The sequence below is a fragment of the Canis aureus genome, chromosome 8, assembly GCF_053574225.1.
Source record: "Canis aureus isolate CA01 chromosome 8, VMU_Caureus_v.1.0, whole genome shotgun sequence".
Lineage (NCBI taxonomy): Eukaryota > Metazoa > Chordata > Mammalia > Carnivora > Canidae > Canis > Canis aureus.
This window is the reverse complement of record NC_135618.1, coordinates 18,016,185-18,042,279: the sequence shown is the minus strand read 5'-3', so window position 1 is coordinate 18,042,279 and position 26,095 is coordinate 18,016,185. Positions and strand designations below refer to the sequence as shown.

The following is a 26,095-nucleotide window of genomic DNA, read 5'->3' as shown; positions in this document are numbered from 1 at the left end:
GGGCTTCTCATACTCACCCTCAGTTGCTTTGGGAAGATCAGCAACACCTGTAAAAATTTTGTTAGATTTGAATCAGCTTTCACCTGATTAACATATAATGAAATTTCACTGTGACCTCAGTTTGTGTTACAGGATCATTTTATATTCCTAAAATATTCCATTTGCAATATTTGAATAAGATGACTATAAAATGACTAGCATTTTGTTTTCATTTGCCTGTTTTCTGAAAGGTCAGGTCCTAAAATAAAGTTAACTTCAAACAAGAGAATACTACATATATTACTGGTGCTTGCATTTTAATGCACACTGTTTTTCATTTATTAAGACTCTGATCTTTTTTCACCTTTCTATCCTCAGTGTGTAGCACACTGATGGTATCCTATAATATCCACTGAATAAAAGACATTATTGATCTTACAGAAGTAGAATGCAAACTTTCCCCATTACTAACAGTGAAGTGGACAATTTGCTCTGAATCAGATTTTGCCCTACCAAGACAAAAAGCACTTGCAAGAAAGCTAAGCAGTTAGTCTTTGAGATCTTGAGTATAGTTGAGCTAAGACATACTTTGACTAACAGGAAGTTTCCAAAAGGAAATAATACTTAAAAACCAAAGTTACAAATTATAATCTATTTAAACTTTAATTTGTGCATTTGTGGTAATTTATGACTGCAAAACACTTTTTCTTAGAATGACATAAAGGCACATTTCATTTGAATGCATAGTGTACCATTCTAAAATATACTAATAATTTCCTTACAAAGTGCTTGAGCAGTCACTTACACATACAGTAATAGCAAAATATATTTACACTCTATAGTTTAAAATTTTTAAATCTAAAATATATATATATATTTTAAAAACTACAGAAAATATTAGTGCTTTCTTCAGCTTAATTGTGTGATATACCCTGCCCTCTAATCTTTTTAGTGATTGACTTTAATTAAAAATTTCTGTACACTGTGTAGTTACAAAATGCTATGTCAGTTTTTAATGCTAAAAGCCTATTTTAGACATTGCTTTCTATGCATATTTGAGAACCAGAAAAGGTGAGCAGACTGTACCTCAAAAGTATTTAGTGTTTTTTTAATGTGCTAACACTGTAAATTCGCCAATTAAGATAAGATCCTCTACTGTCCTTTAACGAGGAAGTTAACTGGCATTTTAAAATAACTTTAAATAACATATCCTTCCCTCTTTCTCTAAGATTCCCCCCCAAAGAATCTTGGGTAATAATCAATTTGGATGGAAATATGAATTATCTCTGAACAATTTTAATTGTTCTTAGAGTACACAAAAATATGCCAACACACCCTAGCAAGACTGAAATATTTATAAATCTTCTATAAATCAATGTGCTTTTATGTTTCTCATAGAATTTAAATTTGAATAATTTTTAAGACATGAGATCACTGTGATTAAATGGTTAATTCAGTATGGTTAGTTAACAACTTGCTATTCCTGAGATATGGTGATCCTAACATGCTGAGCATGGAATCAAAGATGTTATTATTGAACTAAGGAAAAACAGTGAGGTCATAGACTAGGAGGAAAAGAATGAAAAAACTAACAAAAAGAAAAAACCAAAAAAACTCCAGGCAAGTGGAAGAGTCATGGCTTGCCAAAAGACTTTCCTATAAGAGCATTAAAAAAAAGCCACAAATGGATCCTCTGAAAAGTTGTAAAAGGTATTTGATCAAATTATTTTTGAGACTTTTGAGGTACAGCTTTAGTGTTATAATAGTTTTTATAAAATATAGACTGTTTTATCAAAAATATTTATACATTCTGTTACAATATATTGCTTTTGCCCTCAGTAACTGCCAATATAAAATCTGGATCCAGTAGCCTAAAATGTACAAATGCACTTAACGTAAATGCTGGAGTTTGAGGTGTCTGCTTGGCCACTGTACAAAAGTGATGAAGGGGTGAAATTAAATAATAAACCTACAACACAGAATACATTACAACTTGCACATATACATGTTCACAGCATGTATACAATGATAATCCCTATGTTTTAACAGATATAGTTCCCTTCTACAGTAGACATAACAGATAAATTGGGTTGGTAAATGTACAATGAATATCAAAAAAGGAGTAATTAGTTCACTGATTTTGGAAGAAGGTATGATTGAACATATTAACTGTCTAGACTTTGGGAATGCATACGGGTAATACAGTATCTTGGTTCAGGCTAATCAGAAGTCCTCATTCTTAAAATTTTAAGTAAATGCTGATGTTTTAGTTGTTCCTGTTTCAACATGGTTTAATAAACAAAAAATTGTTTGGCAAGTAGCTCTGTTGGAAGGCTATGAGGCTCTATTACATGGTTGGAAAGATAAGGCAATAAAAATTTTCTCCTAATAAATATAGAAAATTTATAAAACAAGATATCAAGTTGTTTTTTTTTTAAAAGCCAAAAAAGGAGCACAAACTACCACTACATTTTTTTGATATTACAGTAATTTCATTAAAAAAATAAGAGCATTTGCCTTATTCAAACAATTATTATGTGTGAATAATAACAGCATCCCAAGCCCTTTTTGTTCTTTTTTTGTAAAATATAGCTAAATGACATGAAATGATTAATCTTCCTTACACTTAAGGCAGGCATAAGGAATAGATAGGGACTGTGGAAAAGTGGTTGTTTTTTTTCTTTCTTTAAAAAATAGACTATTGATCCAAAAGTATTCATTTGTGATAGGTTTTCATGGCCGATGTTCATTCCACTTAAACTCCATGAAACTGTTTCCAGTGCTCAGATTTACGTTGAAAATACATTAAGAAGCCACTTTCAAGAAGGTTTTAGAATAGTACTTTTAAAGACATCTTCATGTGTTTAAACAAAAAAACTCAGAAGCTACTGGTGGCACAGACAGCAAATGAAGGGTTGCTATTGTTAAGAGGTCTTCTTGTGAGTTAGTGTGCTTGGTTTCACAGTGTCTAGGAACTTAACACCAATCAGCAATGTAGTCAAAATCTCTGAACATTTCTTGCTCCTCTTCTGAAAGTATCCTTGGTTCTCGAGGTGGAGTCAGAATAGGTGCCTCTGAGGTAAATTCATCATCAAAATTACTAACATCTTCTCGTCCTCTAATGGTAGGTACAAACGGTGGCTTGACTTTTTTGTCCATGAGAGCACTCCAATCAATTAGCTAGATTGCAAAATATAAAATAACCAGTTTAGTTTCCTATATCTAATTGCTAGTTTCACAAAAAATTTTAAACTTTCACACTTACCCGGAAAAATGGGTGCTTTTTTACATCCTCTGCATCTTTCTCACCAGCTCCAAGGCGCCGCTCAGGATTTCTTCTTAATAGCTAATGCAACATAAAGTATAAAAGTTAAAATAAAACCAGTGACTTCGTTGATAAAGATTCTCATAACCTACAAAGATTTAATGTTTTTTTCTTATGTGTTTGTCTAAACTATGCAACATCTATGAAGTGAAAAATAAAAACCTTCTAAAATTCTAATTGAGAAATGTCCTTCAATATAAGAAATTTAAATAGTTTATAAATCATTAATTCTTACCCTTCTCATTATCGATATGGCTTCTGTAGATAAGAACCTTGGGTACCTTACTTCATCATTTACAATACTGTCAAAAACCTCCTCTTCATCATCTCCAGGAAAGGGAGACTAGAAGAAATATCTTTGAGTAAGTCAAAATGAATTTCAAAAAATCTTATCACTCATCCAAAGTACAGCTAAGAACCAGGTAGTGAGGAAATACCAAAACACCAAACAAAGACTACAAGAAGTCAGAATAGATAGATCTATTATCCAGATGATATATCACATAGTCTCATTGAAATCTTCTTCAACTTTATTTCCCAGACCTTAATAGCAAATTTGGTTATATTAGTAATACAATCTTTCATTTAATTCCATTCTATTTTATTTCATTCATGTATCTGGCCTAACAGTCAATATTTTGAGTGCTACTAGATAGTGAAAATCATTTAGATTATCGACATGTTCCTCAAGAAGCTCAATCTTGTGGAAAGACAGAAGGAAATGGGTAAATACAGTAATAAGTGTTACCATAGAAGCAGAGAGTTTGTGGGAATACATTTAATATGGATGTGCTTTGAATGTCATCACAGTCAATAACAAATTAATTAGCAAAACACAATAGGAGATTTAAAGGTATAATGACTGCACTAAGAAGCAGATGCCAACGAAATTACACTCAAAAGCATACATTAGGCTTTTTTAACTTAAGCCTGATATACAACCAGTCTTAGGGTATCTCAGGAAGCAGAGTTTAAAGTAATGACCCTAAGTCATAAAAAAGTAGTTAAATTACATTCAATATAACCATTTGATGCACAAAGGGACAAGCTAAACCATGTTGAAATGTGGCTATGAAATATGGCTTATTACCTCACAATCTGAGAGGACTTAAGATTTACTTCTTCTTTACAGGCTTACTTCCTGTTAAGTTATTAATGATTAAGGACCAAAGAGAAAGCAATACTACTGGAAAGAGAAAGATCTTTGATCTGAATCTATGAAAATGAATTTAGAACCCAACTTCCTAAAGCTGAGCTGCCAATTTTATTGCTCTTATCTAAGGAAATTTCAAACTTTTCAATGATCATAACCTTAGTTTGTTCATTCACTCACTCAGAATAGATAAATCAAATAGATAAATGAAATATCTACTATGTGGGATAATATAATTTCTTTCTGGGATTGAGGCAGCTGCAAATTAGAGGAAAATTCTATTTCACATGGATTCTCAATCAGAATTTCAAGTGGTAACACAAAGCATTGGTCTCTCTGATCAATTTTGTATTTAAAAAATACAAATCCTTGAATAGTGAAGATATACCCACATATTCATTAAGGTGTTAAAGTTCCTTGTTTCTGCAAATCGATTATAAGCTAGTAGAACTAACAACAGAATGCTAACAAATGTGTTTTAAGCAAATATAAAAAGAATGCAATGGTCTGTTCAGTATCTAAGCTTACTTTAAACTTCTCTGATACTTTCATTCTCATTTGGCACTGGGAAAGAGGACCTAGTATGTTAGTTTATTCCTGGAGTCTTTCTAGTTCTCAAAACCCAAAGAAACATAAATACAAATTTCAAAAACAAATTTGAAAATGCATGATATATCCAGTGAGTTTTCAATTATTTGTAATAATAGAGAAATTAGATATAAACTTTAGCCAAACCTTTTATCACAGTTAGTAGTTACTGCTAAAATTTTACCAATGCTATAAAATTATAAAGTATAAAAAAATTATAAAGTATGATGGTTAAGTTTTAAGTTCAGTTCTTATCCCAACTATCCTCTTACAAAGGTGCTAAAGAGAACGGATATTGCAATAAAAATTTGTGATGGAAGAGCTGAATCCCTTGTCTTTTATATTCTTGTAATTAGGAGGTTAATCAATTAGAGGCTCTTTTAAAAAAATATAGAACAGGAGCTTCATTTGTCCATTGCAAAGTTTTCCAGTCATTTTAGGATAGGAGGAGATAGAATCAACTGGTTCTTAATTCTTATTTTATAATAAACTCACATTTTTTGCCTATCAGCTCTAATATGTGGAATAAATTTTAAGCAAGCATATAATTTTTGGTAACTTAATTCCACACTCTGACGTAGCAAAGCATAATGGTTTAGAGAGGTTCTTAAAACAGAGAGCCTTAAAAATCCCAGCTCCATCACACGAGAGCTCTGTGACTTCAAGCACGTTATTAACTTCTTTGTGCCTCCATTTATATACCTTAAAATGGGCCTAAGACTAGTATTGAGCTTGTTAAAGTTTGCTGAAAAGCTAAATGAGCTAATATTTGTAAAGTAAATAAAATAGTGCCTGGCACATGGTAAACATTTTAATTAGCTATTTCTTTTCCTCTTCTAAGTATCCACTCCAATTTGACATACCAAAAGGGCTATCGTTTGGATGGATTAAAATCCTTTGTCTGGAACAAATATCATTAAATGATAATACTTTGGAAATTTCTGACATTCAATAATTTGGTCAATCATTTATTCAGCTACTAATTTATTCATGCTTAGAATGTTCAAAGAAGATTGCTGGTACTGGGAAACCTGCAAAATAATGAACCAACCTCATTTTTTACAACCCCAAATCAGTAAGCCCCTCTAAGCAGTTTTCAATGACTTGTCTAAATATTTACCCTTTCCCAATTCCACTCTATCATTTCCAACAATTTATAACAAAATAGACTAGCCAATTCTTGCTGCTTTATTAGATATAACTCACCGTTTCCTAAGGAGTGACAATTTCTGTGTAAAACTAAGCTATCTCCATAAATTGATTATTTTTTTCAGAGAGAGAGAGAGAGAGAGAGAACACATGCATGAGTGGGGGTGTGGGGGGGAACAGAAGGAGAGGGAGAGAATCTTATGCAGACTCCATGCTGAGCAAGGAGCTGGATGCAGAATTTGATTTCATGATGGAGATCTTGACTTAAGCTGAAACCAAGAATCAGACACTTAATCGACTGAGCCACATAGGTGCCCCCTCCCCCCAAGAAATTTAAGTTAATCTAAAAAAAAACAGGTGGGGAAAAATGTTAATCTTTTTAACTCTGAGGTACTGTTTTTGAAGATAATATGTATTTTGATCAACACACAGCTGACTTTTTGTTACAGGTATAGAGGTATAGAGTACAAGATAGAATCATAGGCAATTATTAGTATATTATAAATGTGTATAAAACTTAAGTTCTACTTATGCGGGAGACATTAAGTCATTTATAAATGACATCTTTTGTTCTTTCAGTCATCTTTCCTCATTTCTCTCTCATCTATTTTATACTGCTTACCTCACCAACGAGCATTTCATATATAAGAACACCAAGTCCCCACCAATCTACAGCCCTTGTATAGGATGTTTCTGTTAATACTTCTGGGGCAAGAAATTCAGGAGTGCCACAAAATGTGCTTGTTCTATCTCCATATCCCATTCCTGAAAAGGTAAAATTTAAGTATTTGTTAGCAAAGAAAAAACCTAGATGATAGATAAAACATCAGACTATATCCCTAGGAAACAAAATTAAATTTCCACATTTGTGTATGGTGATCAAACTCAAGATATATCAGACTTCTAAAGAAAATATTAGGACTGGTGTAGAGAAAACTGTGCAATAGTTAACTCTACTATTTAATTAATAGGTAAAAATAAATATTTTGGTCAATCATTTACTCAGCTACTAATTTATTCATGATTAGAATGTTCAAAGTTAAAAAAAAAAAAAAAAGAATGTTCAAAGTTAAGTTAACTTAACAAGGGTATTAAGGGTAATAAAATTTTTATATTTCATTTTACTTATTTTCTCTCTTGTCATTACTTTAGAAGTGATGCTAAGAAGTTATAACAAAAAACTGATTTTTAGCTTCAATTTCTATTATCTTTCAAATTCAGTCTTTCAAATATTTTATTTGGTTCATTAGAAAAATAACATTTGGTATAGAAAATACCAAAAAAGCAAATCCTTGGATAACTAGGAGTTAGCCATCAAAACAACCTTGAAAAAGAAAAACAAAACTAGAGTTATCACAATTCCAGATTTCAAGTTATACTACAAAGCTATAGTAATCAAAACATTATAGTACTGGCACAAAAACAAACACACAGATCAATGGAACAGGTAGAAAGCCCCAGAAACAAACCCACAATTATATGGCCAATTAATCTTCAACAAAAGAGGCAAGAATATGCAATGGGAAAAAGAAAGTCTCTTCAACAAATGGTGCTGGGAAAACTGGTCAGCTACATGCAAAAGAATGAAACTGGACCACTTTCTTACATCATACAATAAACTCAAAAGGGATTAAAGACCTAAATGTGAAACCTGAAATTATAAAAATCCTAGAAGAGAGCACAGGCAGTAAGTTCTCTGATAATAGCCATAGCAAAGTCTTTCTACATACGTCTGAGACAAGGGAAATAAAAGCAAGTGTAGGGGCACCTGGGTGGCTCAGTGGTTGAGCGTCTGCCTTTGGCTCAGGTTGTGATCCCAGGGTCCTGGGATCCAGTCCTGCATCATGCTCCCTGCATGGAGCCTGCTTCTCCCTCTGCCTGTGTCTCTGGCCTCTCTCTCTGTGTCTCTCAGGAATAAATAAATAAATAAGTAAAATCTTTAAAAAAAATTTAAAAAAGCAAGTGTAAACTATTGGGACTACATGAAAATAAAAACTTCTATACCAAACAATAAACCAAAGTATAAGACAGACTATTGAATGGGAGAAGATATTTGCAAAGGACAATCTGATAAAGGGTTAGCATCCAAAATATATAAAGAACTGATACAACTCAATACCTGAAAAACAAATAATCCAATTAAAAGATGGGCAGAAGACATGAATAGATATTTCTACAAAGAAGACATACAGATGACTAATAGACACATGAAAAGAGGCTCAACATCACTCATCATCAGGGAAAAAACAAATCAAAACCACAATGAGATACCACCTCACACCTGTCAGAATGGTTAAATTAAAAAACACAAGAAACAAGTGTTGGCGAGAATCTGGAGAAAAAAGAACCCTTATGCACTGTTGGTGGGAATGTAAATTGGTGCAGCCACTGTGGAAAACAGTATGGAGGTTCTCCAAAAAATTAAAAATAGAACTACCTTATGATCCAGTAATCACACTACTGGGTATTTGCCCAGAGAATATAAAAACACTCAAACAATTTAAAAGGATATATGAACCCCTATGTTTATTTATAATATTCAAAATATGGACGTAGCCCATGTGTCCATTGATAGATAAATGGATAAAGAAGATGTACACACACACACACACACACACACAATACAGAATCTTATTTAGTCATAAAAAGGAATGAAATCTTGCTATTTGTAATAACATGGATGGAGCTAGAGAGTATAATGCTAATTGAAATAAGTCAGAGAGAGACAAATACATAAGGTTTCACTCGTGTGGAATTTAAGAAACAAAACAAATGAACAAAGGGAAAAAGAGACAGAGAGACAGAGGCAGAGACACAGGCGGAGGGAGAAGCAGGCTCCATGCAGGGAGCCCGATGTGGAACTCGATCCCAGGACTCCAGGATCACACCCTGGGCCGAAGGCAGGCACTCAACTGCTGAGCCACCCAGGGATCCCGATGGTCAGATTTTTATTTACATGGGCCCTTTTTCCATTTTAGCAACTACATGACAGGTTGATTTGAAGCAGAAAAAAAATCTAGAGAGAGGAAAGGCAAAGAGGCTATTAGTTTTGTCAAACAAGAGGATAGCTAGCAATAGTAGAGGGGAAATGAAACATTTAAGAAATATTAAGAAGGCAGATGTCAGCACAGTTTGGCCATTAATTTGATGTGGAAAAGTGAAGAGAACAGAATCCAAGATAATAACACATTTTCAAGTTGGGAGCCTGAGAAGACTGTGGCACCATCAACTACAAACTAGACTATTTGAAAAAAAGAAATGATTTTGGTTTGTATAGTGTTAGAGATAACTACTGACCAAAGCTGTCAAGTAGATAGTTGAATATATATGTTAGGAAAGGAATAATGGATCTGGTAATTATTAGCATATTGCCTGTAGTTAAAAACTAGCAGTGAAGAGCAATAGGCTAAGGACAAATTCTGGGGAACAAAAGCATTTATATCAGCAGTGTTCAATACAAGGAAATCCAGTAAGAGAAAAAAAGTATTACTGGATTCAGATTAAGAGGTTGGTGGGTAACTGATGGAAATATATTTACAAATTCACTCATTCATTCACCCAATTACTTATATTAATCAAACATTCACTGAATACTTAAGATGTGTCAAGTACTATGTTATATATGCTCTATGGAAACAAAGCTGAATAAGAAACAAGAAGCTACCCAGTGTAGAAGGAAGACATAGACAATGTTCACTACAATGCAATGTATTAAATGTCAAGATGAGAGTACCTATTTACTATATGCCACATATCTCCAATTCTCAAAATACTCTTAAACAAGAAGAATTATATTCATTTTATATCTGAGGACACAAACTGAACGAGGTTCCAAAGTAATTCATCCCAAAACACAGTAAGAGGCAAAGCCAGGATTCAAACCTAGGGCTGTCTGTTGCCTAAGCCTACAGTCTTTACACTTTTCTCACCTCTGATTCACATTTCCCCAGTTTATTTATTTATTCACTTTTGAATATGGAGAAAGGATTCTGAAATATATGTGTTTTTTCTTCTTATTTAAAAACATTTTAAGTTTTAAGAAGCTGGAGAAAAGTTATTAGGCCTATGTAATGTACTCTGTACAGTCTCGGAAAAGTAAAAAATTTGGTACTTAACCAATGTTTTTTCAGAGTAGTGACAGAATCATTAATCATACAAAGAGGATCTTAGGTTTTATACTGTGATTTCTGAAAACCTAACCTTATTTCGTATCCAAAAAATTTTTAATTATGTGATAATCAAGTCACACAAACAGTCCATAACATCTTAGTAAAGAATCAATTAAAGTTAGAAATATATTTTACTTTTCATAGACAAACTTGGAAAGTACCAAAGTACAAAGGGATAGTAATCTATTAGAAAGGGAACTCCAATTACCTTCTTTGCAAAGACCAAAATCAGCAATTTTCACAAAGCCTTCTGTATCTAGCAATAAGTTATCCAATTTCAAATCTCTGTTCAGGATTTAAAAAAAAAAAAAAGCAAAATGAAAATGTATTTTAAAACATAAAAGGAGTTCAAGCATTTTTAACTCTGGTTCTATTAATTTGTTATTTGTGATAAATCTGACTTAGACTAAGTTTGAAGTTTGCTAACACACCACTCATAGGAAAAAACTCAAGCTGACACTATTAATAAAGTATCAAGAGGGCTGGTTTAACCTTCTAAGAGAATAATGCAAAGTAAAGAGAAAGCTATCTATCTATACTAATAGATTTAAAAGTCAAAAATATCTTATCCTTTAAGTAAACTCAGACCATGAGGAAACCCTTACCTTGAAAATATTGTTAGAAGTTTGAATAAACTAATGTTTTTAGTTTTCTAATTCTTACGCCATGGCCTTCCTGAATTTGTCTAATCCAGAGCAATACTATTCGACATGTAGTCCATTGCTTGGCTACTGGGCTAGTAATAAATAGTTACTAGCAACCTGATAAAGAACTTCCACTAATATATCAGGTATGCCACCAAGTACAGTATTTAGTTCAGAGCAATACTTAAGGAAGATATTTTATACTCTGACACAAGCTACTTATTTTATCATGGACAAATTTTGAGTAGAATTGGTCTATCAAAGTTTTTTGCAGTAGATCAGTTGAACATAAAATAATCACCAGAATGAATACTGTTGGTGAATTTGTCATAGGTCAACTTACAATTTTTAGTTAGGTAATACGCAGAAGAACAAGAACAAAGAGGTTCATCATATAATTACTGTGTTAACTATTTCTTTGAAAATTGGAACTTAACATTTTTAGAGGTCACTTATCATTTGAAAGAGAAAATTAAAAAGCTGATTAAACACAAAATATCCTTCTTAAATTATTTTTAACTCAAATTCACACCAAGGTAAGCCATTAGAAAGTATCAAAACTTTACTCACCTATAAACAATTTTGTGTTCATGTAAATACTGCAACCCAAGAACTACACATGCAGCATAAAATCTGTTTGAAGAAATAAATCAAAAGAAATTTAATAAATTCCACTGCTCTCGAATCCCAGTTTATACTTTTATGCTTCAAAGCAGAATTCTGTAGTTAATTAATTTCACCAATATTTATTTAGTCCTTACTATGTGCTAGACACAGTAAGATATATGCTAAATATCAGGGGTAAAATTAAAAAGTAAGAAAAATACGATCTCTACAAAGGAAGCCATTAACTTTGCCTAGGGGTGGTGTCACTAAAATCCTTAGAGTAGACATTTGATCCTGAGAAATTGCAATCTACATTAAGGGCACGAGGACAGTGTGAAAGGTAGAACTGCTTAAATACAGGGCATTTATTCCCTAAGAGGGAAAGCAAAAGAGATGTAAAACGCATAACGTTTGACAATCAATAACAAGTTTGTTGTGGCTGAAGTAAGAATGGGGAAGAAGTGGAAGACAAGGCTGAAAAGATACCCTGGGATAACGTTGTGAAGGACCCCTGAATGTCATATTATGGATACTGAAATTTCTTTTCTTAGCAATAGAGAATCACACAATTTAAATCAGAGAATGATCATATTTACACCAAATGGGACCATAATTTGGGAGAATTTAAAAATGCAAATATTTAGAAATAATTATACATTCGCTCTTAAAATTATTTGTTGAAAGTTTAAAGAATTCAGCTGAAGTCCATTAAAACAGATATGAATCTAAAATTGCTTAAGGTAGTTTTTTTTTCTTTTTAAAGATTTTATTTATTTATTCATTATGGACACAGAGATAGAGGCAGAGACATAGGCAGAGGGTTGGAAGCCTGATGGGGTACTTGACCCAGGACCCTGGGATCACGCCCTGAGCTGAAGGCAGGAGCTCAAACACTGAGCCACCCAGGCGTCCCAAGGTAGTTATTTTAATACTTAAGTTTTTAGCAAACTTATTTTGGTGACAAAACAATATTATAGCAATTATAAAAATACCTTGATTTATCTTTTATTTCATTTTTTGCAAACAAACTGCCCAAATGATACTCAACAAATAATGGGTATGTTGTTTAAAATAAATATTTCCCTGAATGCTTATATACCATGTGTCAGGTACTATGTTGGGTATTTTCACTTATCAGCCTATTTAACCTTCAAATCAAGCCTTTAAATCTTTTACAAAAGCAGAAAATGAAGCTTTCAGAGAGTAATTCATTTGTCTAATGGTGCACAGCTAGGAAACAAACTATTTTTGATACTACAGTCTTGGTCAATAAAAATTCACTCATCACCTAGTATGTGCCAACCACACTTCTAGGTGTCCCACACAGAATAGACATTATCCTCCCTTTGAGTGAGGGGAGACAGGCAATAAAAACATAAAAAATAAACAGATAATTCCAGGTAGAAATAAAGTGAGATGGAGATAATAAAATAGAAAATAGAATAGGATGATCTGATTTGGACATTAATCATGTAGTGGTATTTTTGATATGGTGCTCAGGAAAGCATTTCAAAGAAATAGCATTTGAGGTGAGATCTGATCTAATCTAATGGGATCTTATAAGAGGGGAAGTAGTTCAGATTTGAAGTATTACAATATAGCAATTTATTCTTATATTCAATTGGGCTTAACAGTTTTGTTTGTAATATGACCTGTATTTGCAGCATAAACAAAGTTCCTTAGGATAGAATTGAATTAAATTTCTTTTAAAAAGGGCAGAGCATAGCAAAATAAAAACAAATTTCCATGTTCAGTTAGCACAGGCTAGATATAGTCTAGATGCTCTGCTTTTAATTCTTAAATATTCAGTAAAGACTTCTACTTTCTGGCTTTTGTCTTCTTTTTGAAAGCTTCACTAACCATCAGAACTAATCCCTCTATTTCTTCATCTGAAATGTGAAGGTACAAGTGTACTCCTATTTGCTGTATATACTTCTAATCATCATGTTGAGAATCAAATAAAGGAGTGAAAGTGAAAATGTTCCACAAATGTCAGTTGTCAGAATATAGACAGGTGATGAATCAAGAATATACCCAGTAAAGGTTTATTAATGGTTTATGATTTGAGATGTTTTGAAAGTAGGTTGATCAGACCCACTAATAATTTAGATGTTTTATGTGAGGGAAAGAGGATCATGAGTGACTCCTTCAAAAAAAAAAAGTGACTCAATTCAAGAAACAAGACTCTTATCTATAAAGAACACACTGATGGCTACCAGAGGAGAGGTGGGTGGAGGGATACGTTAGATAGGTGATGGTGACTAAGGAGGGCACCTGTGATGAGGACTGGGTGATGTATGAATTACTATAGTATACACCTGAAGCATAATATAACACTATATGTTAACTAACTGTAATTAAAATAAAACCTTAAAAAAAATGACTCCCTATATTTTAGTTTGAACTTGTGCTGCCATTTATGAAGAAGGGGAAGATTAGAAGAGTAGCAGGCCTGGGAGTGGTGGGTAAGGTTGGGGGGAAATGGGAAAAATCAGGAATTCAGTGTGCAAAGAGAAATACTTATTAGCCATATGTATGGAAAAGTCAAGTTGGTGCTGAATGCTATTAGAGTTGGAAGATTAGGTAAGAAGTCAGGGCTGAAGATAGAAAGTTGGTAAACATCAGCATACACAGTGTGTATGTCTATTCAGATCACTTTCCCATATTCAAATCCTAGCTTCAACTACTTGAAGAGCTATAAAACTGTGTTGGATAATAGAAGGGGGGAAGATATATTTAATCTCGAGTATCTCCTATTACTTATTCTATGCACTTCAAAAAGCAAAACCTTCATGTAATATTGAATTCAAAAACTTTAAAAACAGAGTGAAAAGTTTGCTTTCTGTATCTTTCACTGGATGCAATATGCATAAAAGTTTATTTTATGTCCTTTCAGAAATATCATAAGCACATGCAAACAAATACTATATACCTTTTAATTCATTACCCTTTAAAATGCAAATATAAATATTTCATACAAATACACAAGAGACTCCTTTTTACTTTCTTTTTTTCACTTAACAATATACTTTGAGTATAATTAGTATTTAAAGCCATGGTTCTAGATGGCATTCCCTAGGAAGAAAATACAATAGAAAAACCGGAAGAAATTTTACTAAATTGTGTATCTAAATTATCAAGTATGATTTAGGGTAATCCATAAAATTTTCAACATGGAAAACAGTAAAACAGATACATTTATATATGGCAAAAAGGCATGTGAGGGAAGTTCTCATATTCTTTGCAAAAATATATTTTCCATTTGGAAAGAAAATAAATTCAGAGTTTTTTCCTTCCTGGCATAAAATCTGTCATGAAAAAACTCAAGAGAAATGTCTAAAGCATACTCACACAGCTCTTGGTTCAGAAAAGACATCAGTATGAATGTGCATCATTAGGTCCCCACCGGCAGCATATTCCATTACAAAGCAAACATGCTCTTTGGTTTGGAAACATGCAAAAAGGTTCACCAAAAAGGGATGTCTTACACTATTCACAGTTTCAAAAATTCTTTTTTCACACATCAGGCTGTAAGAGAAAATATTTAAAAATCAATAGGTTTTTCAAAAAAAGTTCTAGTTGGAAATAACATTCTTTAAATTAGTGAACTCTAAAATAAGCAAAGCTCTTACCTATTATAACTTTAAAACCATAAAATGTGCCTTAGTTCTGCTTTAAAAAATTTGGTCTACTTGATATACATAACTTTAATTGAAATATATTTACATATTTATTTATATTTTATTTATTCACGAGAGACACAAACAGAGGGAGAGGCAGGCACCCCATGGGGAGCCTGATGCAGGACTCAATGCCAGAACCCTGGGATGAGGACCTGAGCAAAAGGCAGATGCTCAACTATTAAGCCACCCAGGTGCCCCTTTAATTGAAATATATTAATGAAAACTAAAATATATGATTAGCATGACATAAAGATTAGAGTTCACATTGATAGTATTAGAGTAGAACCTACAGGGCTAGTGGTCATAGTTAATTAAAAAAGTCTTAGAGGTTAATTGTGAACATTTATCAGGAATCAGTAAGAATAAAGAATAACTAAAATAAAAATTTTTAAGGTTTATTTTACAGAGAGGAAGAGAGTAAAGCACATGCCACATGTGCATGGGGGAGGGGCTGAACAAGGAGAGAAGCAGACTCCTCACTAAGCAGGGAGCCCCTGGGGCTCAATCCCAAGACCCTGAGATCGTGATCTAAGCCAAAATCCAGAGTGGGATGCTCAACCAACTAAGCCACCCAGGGGCTTCAAGAATAATTCTAAAAATATAAAATTTGTGATGAAGGTAATTTCAAGGACAGTATGTATAATTCACAGGCTAAAGTATTCAAATATTTTTACATATAAAATATGAATTTGAAAGATAAAGATATGTTGCATAAAATTTAAATTTAGAAGGCTGACTGAAAAAGAGGCTATATGGAGAATTCTACTAACATGTTTCAAGGAAGCTTCTTGAGAATGATCTAACTTGTAAAATCTATAGCTCACAGATTTTGCCTTTGTAGCAGCTTATGACTCTTACAAGCTGCTACAAAGAACAATGGTTAACCTTACAGACTCTGGAACATTAATATGTCTAAATAGCAAAAAATACTATTCTTCCTTTCCTTGAAAATATTTAGTAATCAAATTGACTGTAAAACTCAAAAGAAAATCAGATCAAATATTATTTATTTTTTTAAAAGGTTTTTTTTACTTGAGAGTGAGCAAGTATGCAGAAAGGGTGGGAGAGTGAGGTTTATACATTTATTTATACATTTCTTTATATTTAAAGATTTTATTTATTTATTTATTTATTTATTTATTTATTTATTTGAGAGAGAGAGCATGAGCAGGAGGAGAGGCAAGGGGAGAGGGAGAAGCAGACTCCCCGCTGAGTATGGAGCCCTACTTGGGGCTTAACCAACTGACCCATCTAGATGCCCCAATGTATAATGTCTGGTCAGCTGTGCTTTTGTTCTATGACTGCAAGAATATACTTCCAACCAATATAATTAATATTCTGTTGACTTGAATTATAAACTGGTAAAAAAAAGAAAGCTGAGTGAAGAGGCACTACAGGGACATACATGAATGTAACATTCTTACTCAGGACTAGGCATAGACAGGCTCACAGAGAATTTTCTACTAATGGTAGGTGGGGAATGCAATCTTTGTACATGAATCTTAATACTTTGGAGTTAGTCCATAATTTTCATTTTAAAAAGAGGTTGATTTGGAATTTTCTATGATCTGTTAAAAAAAAAAAAAGGCAGTTTTCTAAGCTAAATAATAAAATCCAGCCTAGAGAAAGAAAACTTAGAAAGGAAACTCTCATTAAATATTTTGGAAACATTAAAAAAAAAAAAATAGGGTGGGGTTCAGTGGCTGAGTGTCTGCCTTTGGCTCAGGTCATGATCCTGGGGGTCCTGGGATCAAGTCCCATATCAGGCTCCCAACAGGGAGCCTGCATCTCTCTCTGCCTAAGCCTCTGTTTCTGCCTGCGTCTCTCTCTGCCAAAGCCTGTTTCTCTCTCTGTGTCTCTCATGAATAAATAAATAAAATCTTTTAAATATTACTTTTCAAAATATGTTAATCTATTTTTTAGTTTTCTTTTCTTTTCTTGCTTTCTTCTGATTACTCCTTTTTGCTGCCTTCTTCAAATTTCTTCTAACAGTGAGTTTTATTTCTCACTACAGATTTTCTATTTCTCTGTTTTGTACCAGTCCTACTGAAGATTATTTTACTTCCATGTTATATGTGGATTTATAACTGAAGTTAGTAAGGATCATTTATCAACTTTTCACCAAGGCTGGATTAATTTTCAGTAAGGTTCTGGTTCTGGCTAGAGCTCCATCCTCTGATCTGGACATTCTTCAGTATTAGTAATATTAATGTTATTCTGTCTAGATTTAATTAGAAAGTGTTCTATAAAGACTTGGCTCAAAGTAGTAACAATGTAGCAGGAAGCTATATAAACCACCAAGATTAACAGAGGTAGTACCAGCTTACTATTGTTTTTGGGAAAAAAATGAATTTACCATTCACGGATCTGGAATAAAGCAAACATTCTTCCAAAGAAAAATATTTGACCCTACTATTATTGCAGTTATAAACATACTGACAGTGTGATTAAAGGTTTGCTTTAACCAACTACTTCAGTAAAATAAAAATACAGTTCTATACACATCATATGGTGCACAGAATATTGTATAAATATTCAACGAAATCCTCTCTGGGTAGTTTTACATATCAAGAAATAGTTTATTTTGATGTAATTGAGGGATATGGAAAACAGGTAAAAAATAGGCAAACCAAAAAGGAATTTTTTTTAACATAAAAAACTCTCTTTGTTTTCAAAATCTATCCTAATTCTAAGAACTTCCTGGGGTGCCTGGGTGGCACAGTTTGAGCATCAGACTATTGATGTCAGCTCAGGTCATGATCTCAGGGTTGTGAAATCAAGCCCCACAATGGGTTCTGTGCTGAACACAGAGTCTACTTGAATTTCTCTCCCTCTGCCCTTCCTCAGCCTGTGTGCATGCACTCTCAACCTCTCAAATAAATAAATACCTAAAAAAAAAAAAGGGAAGAAAGAACTTCCCATGTGATGGGAAAAAAACATTAAAAGTAAAATAGCAATTTGGGGTGTGTGTGTGTATGCGTGTAGCACTTAATACAATTCATTAAGGTGAGGATTACCAAAAATATATATTTTAAAAATATGCGGGTTAATGGAGGTTCAAAGATGTTCAGTGAATTGCCCTGGGGTCAAAGCATTAATTAAGGAACAACCACAAATAGAGAAGCCAGTCTTTTCATTCATAGTCCTAGGCTCTTTTCATAGATAGAGCTGTCTTTTATTAATATCAACTGATGCTTTCAAGTGGTTTAAAACAAATACTGCTTATAAATATCAAATGAAAGTCTCTGTCATATATGTCACTTGTTATACAATAATTTTATATTTAATCATCTTATTAAGATAGTCTTTTTAAAGGTATTCTCTAACCTAATTATAATATTGTCCCCCAAATCCTTGCATTTTAAAAATTGCATATAATGATGTATCCATATCAATTTATATTTATTAAACCCAGACAGGTAAGATGTTCTGGTCAAAAAATATCACTTTAAGAAAAATGAAAGAAAAAATAGATTTGGTGCATTTTAAAAAGCAGAATGTATTAACCATTCAAGTTGAGTGCAGATTACCTATAAATGACACTGTATTACTTCTGTAATATGAAATGGGAAATAGTCTCCCCCAACCACAGATGAGTAACAGTTCCTCTTCCATATAAACACTTTACCATCTCCAAGTATAAAAAACTTAATACAATTAACTTAAATATTTCATCATCTTTCCTTGGTAGCCACTAACCAATAAACCTTCATAAGAAGTTGGCTAGAAAGAAAAACAATAATTAATGCCTACCTTACACAAGTATAGCTACATTAATTTAGTTTCTCCACATATTATGGAAATGGAAAGTTTTGCTGTTGCAATATATACGTCAATTCGCATGATCTTAAGTTAGAACTTCAGAAAAATAAACAATTTCACTAAAAAAAAAAACTAACCTGTCTACTTCATCTCGAGCCACGATGTCTCCTTTCTTTAAGGCTTTTATAGCAAACATCTCGTTTGTGTGTTTATATTCAGCCAAAAGCACCTGAAATGAGATTAAAATAAGTATTTTCTATTTGAGTTATTACTTTGTAGTCAGTCCAAGAAAATTTAAGAGATTACCTTTCCAAAATGTCCTCTACCCAAGACAGCACAACATCTGAAGTCTTGTAGATTAAACTGAAACATCTGTTGAGATCTGAAAACAGTATGTCAATTAAAAATAAGGTAAAACCATGGGTCACAACATGTAGTAACAAAGCTGTATATATATTCTTTACCTTCTATCCTCAAGTTCTCGAATACCACTGTATCCTAGGCCTGGTTGAGGAATATTAGGTTCATATTCAGATGGAGATTTCGGAAGTATACTATTTCTGTCATTCTCAATATCAAAAACAGTTTCTGAATCCTATAAAATATTACATACTTATTTAATTATAGAAATATTGAGAAATGAATTATTTGGTAAAGATAAAGTTTAAAAATGTCAAAAGCCAATACAAATATTAGCAAGAATGTAAAATTCAGAAAATGGATATTTATTCTTAGTTATTATTCTATATTACACTTATCTAAAATATTTGAAAAATGAACACATTACTGTCATCTTCAATGAATATTTAGAAATCATGTTAACCAAGTTACAAGATAGAGTTTTTGAAGCAATATATCATCTAATATCAACCATGGGGATCCCTGGGTGGTGCAGCGGTTTGGCGCCTGCCTTTGGCCCAGGGCACGATCCTGGAGACCCAGGATCGAATCCCACGTCGGGCTCCCGGTGCATGGAGCCTGCTTCTCCCTCTCTCCCTCTGCCTGTGTCTCTGCCTCTCTCTCTCTGTGACTATCATAAATAAAAAATAAAAAATAAAAAAATTAAAAAAAAATAATATCAACCATGTTCCTGTGATTTTAGCTTCAGCAGCCTATTCTATCTGTACTGGCCCATGAGCATCCAGAGGTTTTATGTTTCACTCACAAGAAACATAAAAACACAGTTCACGCAATTTTTTAATTAACGGAAAGGTACATCTCATTCAGTATGATGCTTTTATCAATAATTCATTTGGTAAAAGGAATTATACAAGGTTTAAAATGCCTTACCTGTGCTGGTGTATCTAAATCTCTTAATTTAGCAGATTCATCTATTTCTCCAAGGGAAGAATCCCGTGGTGGGGCCGGAGGAGGTTCAGGTTCGAGATCAAAGTCCAACTTGGTTACTGTAGAATCACTTACAAAAGATAAAGTAATTCACCAAAAACAGTAATCAAAAGTATATATTCTAAATAGCTTTGAAAGTAAAGCAAACAATTTTATCTTTTACATTTTTTTAAAGTAAGCAGAACATTAATTTCAAAATACTACTTGGAAAAAAATCAGACTTTTAATAGACTCATTGTCATCAGTATATATGAATGTTACAATATCTATTTCATAAGAACGATGCCTAAAAATCTTAGACACATACCTAGCTGGAGGTGCTAGTTCAGGGATGCGTACATCAACCACTGGCACTGTAGTAGGCACAGGAGCTTGAGGGCTGAAGGTGCCAGAATGATTTACTGTAGGAATAGCTCTTCTTACTAGCCTTCCCCAAGTGGCAATATTAATATTCATTTGAGGAGCTCTGAGAAATGTTTTGCCTGTGGATATTGTGAATAAAGAAAATAGAATAAGTAATTTTTATATGTTACCAAAAGCCATAATTTAAAAATCCATATTCATTGGTTTATAATTTATGAAGAACAAATAAAATTTGTCACTTAAAAAAATAGTTCTTAACTATTTGTTATTAAAGGCTAGTGCAAAATAGTGAATATAGTTTTAAAAATAAATAAGTAGGCACTGTTACTTTTTTTAAGTCTAACAATGATATGCGGCTAAAGTTTAAGAAATAATTCTCTTAAAAAAAAAAAGAATGGGGCACCTAGGTGGTTCAATAGGTTGAGCATCTGCTTTCAGCTTGGGTCATGATCTCCGGGGTCCTGGGATCAAGCCCCACATGGGGCATCCTGCTCAGTGGGGACTCTGCTTCTTCCTCTCCCTTTGCCTCTCCCCTACCTCATGCACTCTCACATGCTCTGTCTCAAATAAAGAAATAAAATCTTAAAAAAAAAAAAGTTAGAGATACTAACTTTAATACTTATGGATTAACCAGTATATGAATTAACCAGTATAACCAGTATACACGTCTGCTTCATGTAATCTGAGGTATATATGGATGGGATATAGATAAAATCAGCCATGAGCTGTTGTTGAGGCTAAGTGATGGTACATGGTACTAATCTCTCTACTTTTGGGTATGTTTGAAATGTTCCTTAATAAAAAAAGTTAGAAACGAATAAATAAAAGGAAAACAAAAAAACAAAGATGGGTATCACTTTTAAATGCAGATTTCCTATGTATAAGAATACACTAAAAGACACTGTATTTGATTCCTTAGTAACTACCTTGTTGTTTTGAAAAAATTTTCTTTTGTCTTTGGAGTTTGGGTCTTCTTTCAATAACTGGATTAAAAAAGGTAACCTGCAGGGAAGAAAATTCAATTTGACATGAGTATAGCTTTGGATTTATGGTTCATGAAATTTGGAAACTTAAGATATAGATATAATTTAAGCCCAACTTCTCATTTTCTAGGTGAGAAAACAGACCTATAGAGGATAATGATTTGTCTTAAGGTAATACCTATGCAGTAGTGGAGCTGGGCCAAGAATTCAAGTTGTCTGTTGTTCAGCCTAATACTCTTTCCATTCTACATCATGCTGCCTACATATATAATTTCAATTATAGTAATGCATATTTAATAAAATACATTTATTACCTCTGCAAATAAAGTACCCTGTGGTTCCAAATAGAGACACATGCCATGCCGTTGGTTGTCTAAAAAATCTTCTAACCTCAGAAATTTTACAGCACACAGAGATCGCCAATCACGCCAATAAACTGAAATTTCCAGTTCACGTGACTAGGATAATTAAAAAAAAAAATAAAGAAAACAGAAGACATCATTGGACACACACTTGAATAAAAGATCACAAAAAATATAAAATACAAATACAATAAACAAAGATAACACACACAAAAGTCACACTATTTTAAAGAGTGCTTTGTAATGTTTCTCTACTATATATTAATAAACTTATATATTTTAACTCTAAGGAAGAAATTTACATTCCAACAGTCTCCAGCTAAGATATTCCTTTTTTATAAAGTATACACAACTAGGAACAACCAATACAGATATATGACCACAGAAACTCTTCTCAATGCCATAGCTTCAGTCTTTCAGATTTTCCTTTTCCTCTTGGTATCATTACTCTGCTACTAGTGAAAGACCTCAGTGCTCTCTTCAAAGAATACATTTCAAAACTGTCTTATTTCCTTGTCCCAACTTGAGTCAGAGAAGGTCTGCAGATAGTATTTATTCTGTAATTACAGTGTGCCACACACTGTGCTAAGCACTTTAAAAATATTAGGTCCTTTAATCTTCAAAAGAGTACCACCAGATAACAGGACTAGTGATAGCAGGGGCCTGTGCAGGTGAGAAAGGAAAATTCAGACTAAGTTTTGTTAAAAAAAAAAAAAAAAAAAAGATGTCCACTTACTATAACTCCTCCACCCCGCAAAAGGTAGCAAATTGGCAACAACCTGAAAATCCAGAAACTAGAGACAAGTATATAATACCATACCCATATGAGAGATACTGTGTAACCATTAAAAATAATGTTTAGGTGGAAAAACATACAGTTTTATCAATTAGAACACAGTTTATAAACTGGGTGGGGGGTCAAGCCATAAACTGACCTCTACGTATATGTTATAATTTACATACATTTTAATTAGAGAGCACTAGACCTCTCCATTACTTTTTTTTCAGGATTTCACAGACCATCCACAAGAAGAGCTAAACATTCCCCCCTCTTAGGCTCAACAAAGTAATGAGTTACTTCTTTTATATAAGAACTTCCAATTTAGGAACTTATGCCTATTATATAGTATATCCAATAACAAATCTTTTTACTTTAAATAATAAATGAATTGATGCAAATAAACACACACACACAAAAAAACACTTATAAAAAACAGAACATGAAAAAAAATGAGTCAAGACACACTGGACTAGAAGGTCTCTTAACTAATCAGAAAAAGCTATCTGTGGCAGTATGTGAACCCAGGGCTGCCCACCTCCTTCATTTCCTCTCTCTGAAATAGAATTACTATGGGAGAGAATATTTGTCACAAAAGTATAAGTAGAGTATAATTCTTTAAAGATCAGCAAATGGTATCTATTCAAATTAAAGGTTTAAGTATTTTGGGAATTTATTGTAGGAAATAAACCAGAAGAATAACTGAATCAGGGACTGGTAATTTACACTGTTTCAGACTAGAGGAGAGGTATATTTGTTTATTCTAGTGTCAGGAAGGAAGACCTGTGATAGCTTAGGCAGACAGACGCAAGGGGTATAGACACTGGGGATGGAATTAGTATTTGTTAGAAGTTCTTATACTTTAGGCACTGCCAACACTTAACACAAAGTTAAGATTGTATCTTTTTCTGGCTGAGAAGTCACTTCATGTGTTTTTATTCTAGCAACTCCAATAAAACATATCAATTCATTCCTGTTTCTGCTTTTACTTCATTCAATGTTTTAAACTGAAGGGTGTTAGAAAAGAGCTAACATTTGAGATGGAAGGCTAGCTTTCCTGGCGTTCTACACTGAGGTTTTAGGTATAAAGCTCTTTACTTTTTGTAACTTTGTACTGTTCCTTGTGAATAGGACTCTCTACAAATTAAGGGGGGGAGGGTGACTGACCTGTAGTAGACAAGTTTTTTTATGTCAATACTTCTAACATTGTTTCACAGAAGCCTAAACCTAATTCAATCCCTAACATCAGTGTGATTTGGATAGGTAAAGCAGGAATAGAGCTCCTCAAAAGGAAAATACTTTTTATATAAAGAGATGTCACTAATGTTTATTGAATTTAAACTCTAAGTGTAACTGCCTATTTGCTGGCAACTTTCCAGATGAAGCAGGCCAGTTCTATAAAGGACATCCTTCTAGGCAATGTCAAACTCTAAGAGAAACAAAATTCTAGATGGAGTAAAATCATAACCAAAATAGCTAAGCTATTTTGTTCCAGCTTGTGCTTCACTTGGTCTTACTATGAATTTGAACCTAGGATCAAAGAGAAAACTCTGTGGTAGATCTAAGGCACCTGTTTGATCTGTCTGAAGTCTCTATAAGGCCTGAAAGTAAACAGAAAAAGACAACGGGGGGATGCCTGGGTGGCTCAGCAGTTGAGCGTCTGCCTTTGGCTCAAGAGAGTGATCCAGGGTCCAGAATCAATTCCCATATTGGGCTCCCAGTGAGGAGCCTGCTTCTCCCTCTGCCTACGTCTCTGCATCTCTCTGTGGGTCTCTCATGAATAAATAAATAAAACCTTTAAAGACACTGAATTAGCCCTATAAGTAGGAGAGAGAAGAGAACAACTTAAAAAATGTGCTGCATTAAAAAAAAACCTGGCACAGATCTAACATAAAAAGTGAAGCACAAAGAATGCTGACGTTCCCAAACTGTGAGGAACTCTTGGGGCAATGGAGGATATTTTAACTTTACAAAGGAAACACAGTGACATCTGTGGGACACTCTAAGAAATACTAGCTCATGGTTAAGTTCAGTTTCAACATCAGAATGTACTGCTTTCCTTTTGATGACATCTTAACTTTGCTAAACTGGATTTTCCATAATAGATTTTTCCACATAAAACAAATCAATGTGTAAGAGGACACAAGGGTGCCTTGTTCAATCTGATCCCATGCTTTGCGAAACTATAGTATACAACAGGCAGACCAGTAAATAACTGGTCACATAAAAATAAAATGTTTTCTCTCAGTTTTTTTCACTCAAAAAGTACTAATTTTTTAGGACATAAATACTAAATATATTTTTTAAAGTAACTACTTTTTATATGAATCATGACATATTTAAAGTGTATATTATGATTTTTTAAAAATATGATATTTTGATATATGTATACACTATGAAGATTCCTCCCATAGGAATACATGGGAGATAGTGAATACATCTATCACTTCAATATTTTATACCTGAGAACATTTCAAGTTCTATTCTCTCAGTAAATTTCATGTATACAAGGTTATTAACTATAGTTACCATGTTATAAACTGGATGCTCATACCTTATTCATTTTATAAATAAAAGTGTACTTTTTTACCAACCTCTCCATATTTTCCTCACCCTCTAGTTCCTGGCAACCACCTCTCCACCTCATTTCTGGGTGTTTGACTTTTTTTTTTTTTTTTTAGGATTCCACATATAAGTGATACCATCCAAATATTTTTATCTTTGGCTTATTTCACTTAGCATAATGTCCTCAAGGTCATCCATGTTGTTGCAAATAGCAAGATTTCCTCTTTCTCATGGTTGACTAATGTTCCATATATATCTCACATCACATCTTCTTTATCAATTCATCTGTTGACAGACCGGCTGTTTCCATAACTTGGCCATTGTGAATAATACTGCAATGAACATGGAAGTGCAGGTAGCTCTTTGATATTGTTTTAATTTCTTTTGAATATACACTAGGGAGTGGGGTTGATGAATCATATGGTAGTTCTATTTTTATTTTTTTGAGAAACCTCCATGCTATTTCTCATAATGGCTGCATCAATTTACATTCCCATCAATGGTGCACAAAGGCTTCTTTTTCTCCACATCCTTGTCTACAATTATCTCGTCTTCTTGATGACAACCATTCTAACAGGTGTGAAGCTATAGCTCACAGTGGTTTTGACTTGCATTTCCTTGATTAGTGATGTTGAGTAC

The 26,095-nt window shown here is 33.2% G+C and overlaps 1 protein-coding gene across 2 annotated transcripts in view; it reads right to left on the bottom strand.

Annotated features, from left to right (window-relative positions):
- Window positions 1-616: 616 nt before the first annotated feature.
- The window catches only part of PKN2 (protein kinase N2), a 130,134-nt gene continuing 104,655 nt past the window's right edge, over window positions 617-26,095 (bottom strand). The window contains exons 9-22 of one of the 2 annotated variants that reach the window (XM_077905324.1): window positions 22,066-22,209; window positions 21,695-21,770; window positions 20,713-20,887; window positions 20,349-20,475; window positions 19,523-19,653; window positions 19,365-19,440; window positions 19,196-19,287; window positions 14,965-15,141; window positions 11,578-11,640; window positions 10,572-10,648; window positions 6,817-6,959; window positions 3,540-3,647; window positions 3,245-3,325; window positions 617-3,159 (exon numbers count right to left, since the gene is read on the bottom strand). In XM_077905324.1, coding sequence (XP_077761450.1) covers window positions 2,956-3,159; window positions 3,245-3,325; window positions 3,540-3,647; window positions 6,817-6,959; window positions 10,572-10,648; window positions 11,578-11,640; window positions 14,965-15,141; window positions 19,196-19,287; window positions 19,365-19,440; window positions 19,523-19,653; window positions 20,349-20,475; window positions 20,713-20,887; window positions 21,695-21,770; window positions 22,066-22,209 — 1,674 coding nt within the window. In that variant the 3' untranslated portion in view covers window positions 617-2,955. The remainder of the gene's footprint in view (window positions 3,160-3,244; window positions 3,326-3,539; window positions 3,648-6,816; window positions 6,960-10,571; window positions 10,649-11,577; window positions 11,641-14,964; window positions 15,142-19,195; window positions 19,288-19,364; window positions 19,441-19,522; window positions 19,654-20,348; window positions 20,476-20,712; window positions 20,888-21,694; window positions 21,771-22,065; window positions 22,210-26,095) is intronic. The other variant, XM_077905326.1, reaches the window with a different exon arrangement.